General features: G+C 34.8%; 1 protein-coding gene across 1 annotated transcript in view; it reads right to left on the bottom strand.

The window, feature by feature from the left end:
- Nucleotides 1–13403, bottom strand: part of LOC128864914 (EF-hand domain-containing protein D2 homolog) — a 76040-nt gene continuing 62637 nt past the window's right edge. The window contains exon 2 of the mRNA XM_054104681.1: nucleotides 1–3386. Within this exon, the coding sequence (XP_053960656.1) occupies nucleotides 2972–3386 (415 nt within the window). The 3' untranslated portion in view covers nucleotides 1–2971. The remainder of the gene's footprint in view (nucleotides 3387–13403) is intronic.

The raw sequence follows: 13403 nt of genomic DNA, 5'->3' as shown, positions 1-13403 counted from the left end.
GAAAATAATTGTAATAAAATAAAAAAAGCAAATAATTAAGATATAAAAAAAATTATTAAAATAAAAAAAAAGAAAATAATTAAAATATAAATCAAGAAAATAATTAAAAAAAACAACAAAAAAAATATGGCTTAAAAAATTGTTTTATCGAAATAAAATTTAAAAATTAAATTTTTAAATAATTTTTTTTTTAAATTTGGCTTAATATTTGTTTATTTTAGTAATTTGCTGCACAGCATTTTACTATAAAATAATTTGCTTATTGATTCGCAGGTGCTTATTTGAACAGATTTTGTGAATTTTAGTTTTACCACTCGATCACTTTTTTTTCTTGACTTATGAGTTGAAAAAATAAAATTTGTAAATTAAAAAAATTTCTAAATTTTATTTTTTGCACTCATTACTTTTTTGGACCTGCGAGCTGAAAAAATTAAATTTATAAAATTATAAATTTTATTTCGATTTTAGAAATTTACAAATTTTATTTTTTCAGCTCTGAAGTCAAACAAAAGTGAACGAGTGGAAAAAATTGAATTTATAAATTTGTAAATTTCTAAAATTCTAAATTTAAAAAATAAAATTTGTAAATTCTAAATTTTATTTTTTCCACTCATTTCTTTTTCTTTGACTTGCGAGCTGAAAAAATAAAATTTGTAAATTTGTATATTTTATTTTTTACTCTCATTACTTTTTCTAATTCAAATTTTTACCACGTGAATTGAGAAGCGTAAATTTTATTTTTTCCACTCATTACTTTTTTTTTACCTGCGAGCTGAAAAAATAAAATTTGCAAAATTCTATTGTAATTTATAAAAAATAAAATTTGTGAATTTCTAAAATTCTAAATTTTATTTTTTCCACTGATTACTTTTTTTTTTGACTTGCGAGCTGAAAAAATAAAATTTACGCTTCTCAAAATTTTGAGCTTGCGAGTCAAATAAGTGAAAAGTCGAGTCATTCGCACGAGTCGAAAAGCAAGAGTTTTTTTATTGTCCACACAACAAGTGCGCTTCGTCCTTTTCGTGCTGATGAGCCGATTATTGGAAGACGGCCCCAAGAACTTAACTTCACACAGTAGTAATGGGCTGCAAAATAATCCATTTTCCGATGTGTAGGGGCTTTAGTTGACTTGGGCTTTTCGAGACGACAAATCTAAGAATCGTAATTTATCAGCAGACTGCTTCTACATTCCCATTCGATTTGAATGGCAAATGCTACAGCTCTGTTCTGACAAGTGTCAGAAAAAGCAAATCAGCTGATTTACCGTTACCACTTTAAATAGATTCGCCTTGATCTCAACTTGCATAGATTTCAGTTTGCTAATATTTTTTTTTTAATTTTATAAATTTTATATAATTTTTATAAAGTGTTTGCAAAAAAAAAAAAATAATAAAAAAATATCAAAAAAAAATATATATATATAAATAAAATTAAAGTAACAAATATAAATAAAATACAAATCAAAAACTAAAATCAAAAATAATAAACAATAAAAAAATGTAAGCAAGAATGAAAAGAAAAATGGCACTAAAACAAATTTCTATTAAATTAAAGACACTTCATTCAGTTGTTGCTTACAGGGAAAATGCAAAATACTTCTATGTAAAAAATATTGCAAAATCCCAAAATACGAAAATAAAACTGTTTACAATAAAAAATATTTATATTTATATATAGACTGTTAATTGTACGGTATGATTATTTGTATATATGTATGTAGTTATTTTTATATGGTGCGTATTATTGCTTGCCAAGTACATACAACTAATTTAGCTTACACTAAACGGCTACAAAAAGATTTTGCAATGCTACAAAGTTACTAGTTTTTTTTTGTTGTTTTGTTTTATAAAACCAAAAAAGGTTGCTTATAAAAATTCGGGTGCAAATTGCAATATGAAAAATTACAAAATGGAAATTTACGCAAAATTTATGCTTGCGAATTTTTATCTTCATTTTTAAAGTAAAGCAAATTTTTTTGCACACAAATTCACACCCTATTTATAAGCGAATACGCTAAACACACACGCACAATAGTCAATTGCTTTGCTAAAGCGCTACAAGAATTACTTTGTGAAATTTTATTTTTGTTGTTTTATTCAAAGCATCCTTTTGGCATTCCAAAGTTTCAGGAGTGCAACTGCTCTTTTGGTACTCAGCAACTCAAATGTAGTCGCTAATTTTTAGTTAGCACAAATTTGAATTATTTGCAAACTTCTAGGTTGTATTAAACTAAAAAGTAACATTTTGAACGAATTAACTGTTATTCTTGCGTCTATATTTCAGTATAATCAGCGACATTCTGAGCGCCTAAAGTTGAGTATACGAACAGCTCACTAATACATACGAAAGTGTATGCAGCTGTGAGGAGAAAAGAATGGAACAACAATTTCACGCAATTCGATTTTACAGAGTATTTGCACATAAATATGCCCAACATGTAATGTTACAGTCTACTTTTAGGCTCGCCATCTACTAAAGCAAAGCAATTAAATGCTGCACGAACGCTGCTATATAAACTGTTTCTAAAAACTAACGTGGTGCTTTCTAAATGCACGCACAATTTGGTATCAATACTTGTGTAGAGAAAAAAGTATTTATGCACTTTAATATGTATATATTTGCATAGTATACCTATTTGTTTTTCTTTTTTGTTATGTTCGTTATGCTATTTTTTCTTGTTGCGCACGCTTAAGCTTGCTTCACGTACAATTATTCATGTTTAGTTACTTGAATCTTATAAAATATTTATGCGATATGCGATGTGTATGAGTGGTTCTTCTTCATGTTTTTTTCTTTCTTTTTTTTCTTTTTGTTTCTATAACACATTTCCATTCAGTGCTTTGTTGATGTGCTTAAATGATATCCTTAAAAGCTATAAAGTGATGATAGATCTTAAAAGTTTCTCAAAATTTTCCCATTACTTCCCCCCGCCACCAACCAGCCGTGCGTGTATCTGCAATACAATCTCGGTTTACTGAAAAATCGCTGCACGCTGCTGGAATTGTAAACGCCGATTGGCACGCTCCTCTTCCTCGCGACGGCGGTCCTCCTGTTCCTGTCGTATTTCATCGTGAAACTTATTCGTTCGCAATTGCTGTTCGATTTTGGCTTCGAAGAAATTTTTCGCGCCGGTAACCCCAACCTCGTCCACATTGATTTCGGTGAGACGGGCCAATTGATTCAGACCTGAATCGTTGTCGAGTTCACCGGCTTGTGCCTTGCGATAGATCAACAAGAATTCACGGAATGAAATTTTGCCATCGTGATCCTCATCGACTTCGGCAATCATTTGCTTGAGGCCCAAGTGTGTTTGAGGTGCGCCCAATTTTTCCATCATAAATTTTAATTCGGTCAAATCTAAGTAGCCGTCGTGACCCACGTCATATCTGGAAGAAAAAGAAATAAACCAGAGTTAAATGTGAATTGAAAATAAGTGTATATATTTTTGGCATATTTCTATAGAACTTTATTAATAGTAGTTTAAGCAAATATCATATAAAAGCAAGAAGCTGTGATTCCCAGCTGGTTTCGCTACCAACATTTTTTTCACCACACGAAAGCCATTTTGTTTTAACCCTGGGTTTAAACGGTAAAATGCTGTGAAGACAATTGAAAATACATTTTAGCTGTCCAAAAGGTGGAAAATTGTCTGCGTAGCTGAATTGCCAATTATTATACACAGGTCTGTTAATAAAGCAAATACAGGGTTTGATTGAAAAGTAATGAGCCTTATTTTTTTTAAGCAGTTTTATTCAAACTTTTGGCTTATACAACTAATATCATTCAAAATAGGACCCTTGAGCGTCAATACACCGCTGGTAGCGGTCCTTCCACTGCAGGAAATATTTTTTAAACTCATCCGCCGAAATCGCGTTCAATTCGGCTGTTACCGTTTTTTGGATCGCCTCGATGGAGTCGAAGCGCCTCCCCTTCAGCTTTCTTTTCAGGCGCGGGAACAAGAAGAAGTCCTGAGGGGACAGGTCTGGGCTGTAGGGAGAATGGGGAAGCACCGGAACCCCCATCTTGTCCAATGCAGAGGTGCAGAGGAAGGCGGTGTGCGCCGCCGTCTGTCTGCGTCGTCGGAGGCCTTCCAGATCGCTGTTCGTCTTCGACGTCCTCCCGGTCTTCCTTGAACGACTTGTGCCACCGTTTTACCTGGGCACTGGACAGAGATTGGTCCCCGTAAGCCTTCTTGAGTAGCCCTATGATTTCAGTACTCGTTTTGTTTAGCTTAACGCAAAATTTGATCGAGTAACGTTGCTCCAAGGATCGCTGCATTTTCGCCACTGCAAAATCCTAATACACTTTTAAAACAGCTTTCACGCGGGGAGCGATGTTGACTGCACCACCGTTGCCAGCGAACTGGGACCGGTTTCTAGTGGAAGGGGAACGTCCAACGATCATTTTCCCCCCACCAGCCGATTCGGTTGATCGCTTGGCAGACGCTCCGCGCGGGAAGGCTCATTACTTTTCAATCAAACCCTGTAGTAGTTACAAATTACAGTAGGTTCTGTTTTTATGCGGCTTTTTTTTATGCGGTTTTGAAATAGTGCGGTTTTTTTTTTTAATTACAAAATGCATGTCGACCTATCGGGAATTGTACATATAAACAAGATTCTAAACCAGCTAAGTAAAAACTCATCACAGATTCATGCGGTCTATGGAACGTATCTATCGTTATAATATGGGACTAGTGCCCTTTTTTATGCGATTTTATTACATTATTTCAGATTTATGCGGTTTTAGCATTTGAAACGTATCTATAGTTTTACTATAGAACTAGTAGCTTTTTTTATGCTGTTTCTTGCGGAACGTATCTACCGCATAAAACGATCTACTGTATCTCGTTTTGGTGTTCATGTACCCAAAAATCTTGCAAAGTAGGGGAATGTGAGAGAGCAAAATGGCATTTCATTCTGAGCGGAAGTTGCAAGTTTTTACCGGATAAATTTTTACTTGAAAGAATTTGCAAGTGAGAAATTCAGCTGATCGCAAAGTACAAACAAAAACGAATTGAAATTGCTAATGGAATGTTCTTCATCTGATAGCGTTGATGAAATGCAACAACTGATTGTGGACAAAATAAAATCATGTGATGCTAAAGCTCGGTATTTTGCATTTTATTTTTTATTCTTTTTTTTAACTTAATACGAGGTAGCTCCAGTGAAAACATTTTTGAAATTTGAAATTTTTATGATTTTTCCTGCCAACAATTTACACAGCTGTTCCTAAAACTTCCAAATTGTTACTGGTTTTGCGTTTATGTACTTTTTTTGATAATTTTCTCTTTGAGAAAGAATTCTCGGAAATTAAGTTACTGGATAATTTTTACATGAACCGAACTTATGTGAAATCATGTGCCAAATTTACTGTCATCGAAAAATCAGAGACAGTGACGAAGTCAAAAGCGAATTGTGTATGGATTAGTAAAAAATTGTGAATGTATTCTTCTTGTCTTTGCAGAACTGTCCCATATAAACGCCAAATAATAAGCATCAAATTGGGAAAAATGACTTTTGTGTGGTTAATTTTCCGACCTGAGTTTTGCTAATGCTTAAAAAGATAAGAATAATAGAATTACAAGGTTTTCTCTTTAACTAGGGTGAAAGAGAAAATTGTGAGGGGAAGTTCACTTCTCTCACGTCATTTGGTAGATTCGACAGCCAAATTCTGCGCGATCATTTCACATGCATTCACACACTCCTCCAATCAGCCGTTGTTCAGATAGCAATAAAGTGCCATTGGTTGATTTTTTCGTATATCACCAACATAATTCGGGTTTGTTAGTAAACTCATCCCAAGTGATGTTAGCCCATCAGCTGACTGTGAAATTCGCTCAGAGCCGAATAACGGTCTATTAAAGAGCACACCTCTAAAAATCTCTTCACTATGGAAATACGAACAGCTTTGGTACACTCCTTCTGTAGGCATAAAACGTCGAATGTAAACAAAAATCAGTTGTTTGAGCTAACCCTAATGCGGCGGAAACGCTTGATATTTCTAAAACGTAGCAGAGTTTTTAATTGCAATTCTGTTCTTCGCGGGAAATGGGTTATTTGAAGAAAATGAATTTCATAGAAAAAAGTGGAAAACAATTTATGAAGCAATTACCGCTGATGAAGATTAAGTTGACACGTCTGGCAGTTGGATTAATTTTACTTAGCCAAAATAAAATGCATATTAAGCCAAAATGAATGCATATTAAGCCTATGCCAGCCAAGTAGTCAAAAACAAAAAAAAAAACGCTTGCCTGAGTTCAATCGATTCACTACTAATTAAAGATTTGAAGCGACGCAAATTGACGAATTGCATTCGTTGCAAAAGATTGACGAGCGAAAGGCGATTACATACTTTTACTTGATACAAATACACACATTCACATATACATATAATATATGCATGCACATATGTAGGTACATATATGCAGTACCTACAAAACTGTTGCATTTCTATATTGATGGCTTCACACAATTTGAATGCTTGAATAATCGCAGTGCAGAAGGTACTCTTGCATTAACTTTATTTATTTCGTTGCACATTTTTACTATATCATAACAATAAAGCCAAAAACGAAAGCCTACTAATGCCAATGGACTCGCGCGTCTATTAAAACGTTAAATTTGTCATAGTGAAATTTGCTGTCTGCAACTTTTTAGCGAAAGTCTGTGCTTCAGTAATGTTGGCGCCTGCAGAAATCGAATTTAGCCAATGAGTAGAAAATGAAAACAAATATTTTAATCTTTAATTTCTTTACGTATTAAGGTATGATGAGACGAGTTGTGAGGGTATGATTCTTACTAGGGTACCTAATATGTTTCTACTCTGAACTAAAATCTGAAATGTGTATACCTTTTTAGAGTTTCACCTTTCATAAGGCTGCAGATTAGATTTCCAGTCCATCTGTCATTTGAGTTTTTGGTTTTTATAGATGTCTGGAGTAGAAGAGTTTTGGTATTTTTTGGATATGAAAGATTTGCCAAAATGTGCTGTGGGTCAATAATAAAAGGGTTCTTTATACGCTGCACTAAAAAATACCATAGCTGATTGTAAACTTTTTTCAGTGAACCTACTGGGTGTCCAAGAGCGTAACAACTGAAGAAAGTGTGGTTAAGGTGCCAGATATTACTATGGAAGACCACCGATTTCACTTCAACAACATTCTCTCAATATTTATGAGGAATGTATTATGTTATTACAACAACAACAAAACTCAGACTCATGTTTATTTGTGTTCACCGCCAATTTGAATACAGTTTTGATGAACAAAATTTACCAAAAAGCATTATTACCGTTGCGAAGATGTTTGAAAGAATTTATCAACCTTGGATTTTACAAGAAGACGATCCCAAACATCAAAGCCGAAGGTGTGTAGAGTGAAAAATGGGATTGAAATGTTAGAATGGCCTTCACAGTCGCATAGTCTCAACACTATTAAAAATATAATATTTGGAAAATATTTAAGCAAAAATTCAAAGGCAAACCGACCAAACAGTTATCAAAGCAAATTCGGCTGATTTGGAGGCGAATATCTCCATAATTTGCGCTGAAGTTAACACAAAGTAAAATTCGAAGATGTGAAGCTATTATAGCTCAAGGATGATAGATACCAGGGTTGCTCGTTAGCTGTGGTGAAAAAAAAATGTTGACGGGAGCTTTGGATTCTACGAGCTTAGTGAAACACAAAACGAATGACGTCGGCATATCTGTCAAGTTCGCCCAGAGCCGAATAACGGTCTGCTAGGTAGTACACCTCTAAAAATCTTTTCACCATGATTATAGCTAATGGTGGTGACTATATAAATATTTTATTGAATATTTAAAAAAATACAAATAAATAATTGGTGCGTACACTTCTGTAGGGAGGGAACTACAGTTTTAAGCCGGCAAAGGGTTTTTTATGAGGAGCAGAATTATTTCATGGCAGAAATACACTCGAAGGTTTGCCATTGCCTGCCGAGGGGCGACTGCTGTTAGAGAAAAAAGTTATCGAATTGATCAAATAGTTTATAAGTTATGGCGGTTACGCTTCTATTAGATCTCAACTACTAGATCTTAAAGCACATTGTACTGTGGTCTTAATATAAATAAATAAGTATCTTACTCTAAACCAGTTTATTCGCATTCTTTAAATAATTTTAAGAAATAATATATAAAAGCTGATTATGATGCAAATAGTTTTCAATTATATTTTCATTTATTTATTTATCAAGTCTATAGTGTAACAACTTTACGGACTGTATAGAGTACAAAATAACTTTAAATGATTACAAAAAATTCGTAATATAAATATAATATTAAAATAAAAAACCATTAAAAATAAGGATTGAAGATATTTAAAAACAAACTACCTTTGACAGAGAAAAATAAAGCGGGACATCATTGCTGCATTTAATGTCCATTCTCTAATGGTACAACAAATAAGTATATTGTGTTCTCACATTGCTACAACAAAATGGCAGAAAATTAAAGGAAATTAAAGCTAATCCGTTACAATAGGTAAGGATAAGCAACAATACTGTACGACGTAAGTAAAAGATAGAGACAAGAGACTTAGTATTTAAGAGCATTAGACGAGAACAATACGACGGTATGGTATGGCATCTGAAAAGTTTAAAGAGCGAAGTGCGAATTTAAGAAAAAAAATTCTGCACATGTTCTATTCTATTTATGGCCAACTGATTATCTGATTAGACGTTCCCAAATGGACGCCGCATACTCCAAATGCTATCGGATCACTGAGATACATAATAACTTAAAGGCTTATGTATTTGAAAACTTCGACCATTTCGATTTTTCTCAAATATCCACAAAGTTTGTTAGTTTCCGCCAAAAATAAAGCAAAGCATAATGTACGGTGTTAAGTACTGCAAGTAATATACAGACATATATACGAGTACATGCATGCATAACACAAAGGGGAAACCGCATTAGACAGAAGCGAAAAAAACATAATAACAACAATTTATGTAATATAGGAAAACCACCATAGACAGGTAAATTATAATTGGTGGTAGTTGGCTGGTGGTAAAATAAAAATTAAAAACAAATAAAAGCACACAAAAATTGTAAATGGGGGAAATTAAACGAACTTCTGCGGTGAAGCGCACAATGTGTTTTTTTTATAATCGACAGGCATGGCACGCGGCCATTAAGGGAGATGCATATGAATTTGTTAGCGTGTGCAAAAAAAAACAGATATTAAAAAAATAAAAATAAATAAAATACATAATGAAATAAAAATTAAGAGTATAAATATATACAAATACATATATACGAGCACGCAAAGCATGTGTGAAAACAAAACAGCAAAGAAATAAATTAAGCGGAAAAATGTACAAATAAACTGCAAATGCACAGGCAACTGGGAAAAAGTGAAGATGCGCAGGCGCGTTTTCTGCCAGACAATCGAGTCGCAGACGCAGAATCAATAACGCAGTCAATGCGACAGCAAGCAAGTTGACTTAGGAAAACAGGTTCACGCTCGACTTAAAAATAACTAGAGATGCCGCGTATGCAACGGGGCATGTCACGAGAGGGACCGAACACCACCGATGCCAGAAACCATAAGGATATGTTTGTTCAAATAAGCCTGTGGGGGAAAACGACACTAATAAAGCAAGGCACTAGTAACATTTAGGTCAATAATGAACCACTTCGCCCAGAGTGGGATTGAGGCAAAAATAGAGGTGCATTGTCATCAAGGTAAATCACTTTGTATTACATTTTTTTATATTTTGTCCTTTTTTGGAGTAAGGCGTGGTTTAATACGATTAATTTTTGACGGTGGCGTTAAACTGTAACAATTTAGAAGCCCCTTTCAAATCTTAAAATTGAAGAAAAAAAGTATGTTAGCCTTTATAGTAATTTGAAAGCACACGCACCGACATAAAAGGTGGGCTACCAAAATTTGTTTTGTGATAAATTTGTTATGAAGTACACTGGATATTGTTAGTGAAAGCCGAAACAAAGGTCAAAATATGCGTGTATATTGAAGCTCGAATACTTATACTACCTCATCGCTACCTGCACCATTTATCTGCGAATTCCGGTTTCATAGGAATGATAAATTCAAAACGGAAAACATTTTCAACTGCCTAGAGAATTAGAAGTAGAATTCTAAAAACTGGAGGTTTGCGCTTCGACCTAAAGATATTTGGTGGTCTCTATTTATCACAATACCTTAACCACAGTTCTCTGAGTAAACCTAAGACGGAGCTGAGTTGCGCTGAGCGTATGTGCCTTTCTTCTGGTTGTAAGAAATATTAACTCCTTCTACCCGCTATGGCATCGCATTCGGGAAGAAGGAGTGTAGAAGTGTCCGGGATTTGATCACAAAAACGACAGGAGTCGAGGGACCACATCCCCAAGTTATACTGCGCAGTGAAATCGTTCCCACGACAGTCGGTTCTAGGTTACCGGAACAACCCGGAATTATATCCGGCCAAAGAGTCTCACTCCATCAGCATTTCCCGAACAAGTGTGGGGAATGTTTATGCTGCTATAACAGCAACAATGCCAGTGAACATTTGTTCTTAGGGAGGCTTATGAGATGCCTGCATCTCTGCATAGAGAAGAATCGAACTTAGGAGTTTTTAAATACTTTTGTTATGTTGTAGCTTTTCATCTACCGCGATGGCGCTATAAAAATGCGCTAGATTGCAGTTTTATTACTTACATATAAATATAATTTATAATTTTTAACATTGTCCGAACTATCCGAACTAACAATAAGGGATGTACCAGAGGACAATTGAAACTTGGGACACCATCCTGGCAAACTTTTAGTGTTAACGCGTATTGTATGTATATGGAAGACATTTTTAAGGGCAACTTTATATAATCATCCCATTTACAAAATTTAGTTGTTTCAAAACTACAAATTTTCTTCTATCCTAACATTGCGTCAATTTGTAGATATTATTTCATTGAAATAATATAGAAAATATTTTTGACTAAACTGCTTAGAGAGTCCAACCATAGTCCATCTATACTGGCAGAAATTAATCTTGCTGATCCCTCTCCAACGCCGAGCTGCTTTATGTATCCTATTCTGAACTCTTATTTCATTCCCGCACTTTTCATATAATGAACTTGCTTTACACTCTTCAGAAAACGATGCCATTCCAAGGATGATAGATAACCAGGTTTGGCACGTATTCATACACTCATCCAATCAGTTGTTGTTCAGACGGCGACGATGCAAAAAAATGAGCGCAGACGTGCTGATTTTTTTCGTATATCACCAACACAATCTAAGTTTTACGCGAATAAACTGCTGTCATCACGCCGGTGATCACAACCAATCAGATGATTCTTTCAAATTCGCTGAGAGCCGGTTAATGGTCTGATCTTGGCTACACATTCTGAATTATTTGCTTCATGCACCATTCTCACTCAATAAATGATTTTTAAGCCACATGGGGAAGTTATAGCTGAACAGTTTTAGCTCTCACAACAAAGCAGGAAAAAAGCAGAAAATGACCGATCCATACGTCAGCCGAATTGCGCTCTTCGTGCAAATTGGCCGAGATAAAAGTAGTGTGGAATTTTTTATTATAAAAAAGATATCAGTTCTTAATATGGGAACAAAAGGTAAAAGGCGCATGTTTACTAATTCACTAGTTCTAGTTTGGAGCGGTAAGACTTCCCTGCAGGGATGTGCAAACAAAATACGATTACGTACAAATACATGTTTAAATATGTGGTGCATATTGTACACTCATACATGGCTGCAAAGGCTACATATATACCCATGTAAGCCTCTACTAAAAGCAGGAAAAACCAGTTGACGGTGGAAAAAGGAATTTTGCAGTTTTGCAATTTTGTATATATGCACGTATAGGTTTTTAAAGGCCACGGTCAATGGTTGCGACTCGCACATCGGAAGCAGACTTGGCCGTTTGTGGCGTGTTGCGGCGTTGCAATGTATTTAGTACATACTGCGCATGTCTGCCCACCCGCCACCTGTCTGACTGCAACAGCAACAGTAACAAATAAGTCCATGTTAACGTAATACTCTAGCCAAGCTCACGCAATTTAGCCAACATATGCGCCGCCACAGGCTAAGCGTGAATGTATACAAACAAGTGGCTACCAGACACACCAGCATGTCGACTGGCGGCTGATGGTTTGGTTAGCTAAGCTCACCTCTATTTGGCCTGTTGCGCCCCGGCGCTTTCGATTTCAATTTCCAATGAATTTCAAGTGTACATCTTCAATTCAAGCATGCAATTAACAGGAAAAGTAAAACATACACGCACACACATACATATGTTTGTGCATGTAAATAAATAAATGGAAAAATCGACTAAAGAGTCGCTTGAAAAAGTATCTATTAACTTGGGGGCGCAAATGAAGAGGAGCGTACAGGTGCGGGTAAAAATAAAGGAATATCATCGCACTTTTGGAAACCAATAATTGAAGAAAATTTTGATTGACACCGACTGACAAAACGTCCAGTCATAACAGTTAATTGGGACAATTGTCACTTCTACACCTGCATACATACATACATCCATACAGCATGCAAACAAATATATCAAACACACAGAAGTTCATGCATTGTATGTTCATCAATCTCCCTCGCTTTGTTGGTTAGACGAATTCACAACTATTGTTATTTAATTGACGCTAAGAAAACAGCTAATGGACAACAAAAAAAAATGAAAAAAAATTAAAATTAAAACAAAATTGACAACAAGTGATGCGTCATAGCTGTTGGTGTTTGTCAACAACCAGCGAAAGCACCAGTTTTCCAGTCAGCCGAGATGATTTGGTCGGCTGACTCCAATCAGTGTAAATGTATGTATTTTCTATTAGTATTGGTAAGTGGACATTATGACTCGCGGCAAATGAGAGTGAAAGTAATTGTGAAATAAATATTACGTGAATTGTCTAAAATTTGAGTAGCATCGAAAAACAAAATTATATAAATTAAAGAATTGAAAAATATGCAATGTCATTATTAAATAAAATGAAAATTAAATAGGAAAATATTATGAAGTAAAAATTTGATTTCTAAGAAGATAACTTTTATATTTTTCAGATAAAGTTTTTTCTTTGATTAATAAATTATCACAAAAAAACAAAAAAAAAAACAAAGCATCTAACAAAGGTTAGGTTAGGTTGACCTGGCTTGCTGAAGGCCAACACATAAACCTGTTGGTCATTAGTGGTACCAGAAGTAGCTAGAGTAGACTAGACTAGACTAGAATATTTCTGTACTGTGTGAGGATAAATTACGTCCCTTTGCAATGGATATTTTTATAGCTAAAACAGATAAAAGCAGTCACTTGTATCCCAAGGACTATAGGCCAATTAGTCTCACATCATTCGTATTGAAAACCTTCGAAAGACTGCTGTCACCAAATCAGCATGCGTACACGGAGGGGAAATCCATTGAA

The sequence above is a fragment of the Anastrepha ludens genome, chromosome 5 (genome assembly GCF_028408465.1).
Source record: "Anastrepha ludens isolate Willacy chromosome 5, idAnaLude1.1, whole genome shotgun sequence".
NCBI lineage: Eukaryota > Metazoa > Arthropoda > Insecta > Diptera > Tephritidae > Anastrepha > Anastrepha ludens.
The sequence above is the reverse complement of the archived record's forward strand: the minus strand, read 5'-3'. Positions and strand labels throughout refer to the sequence as shown.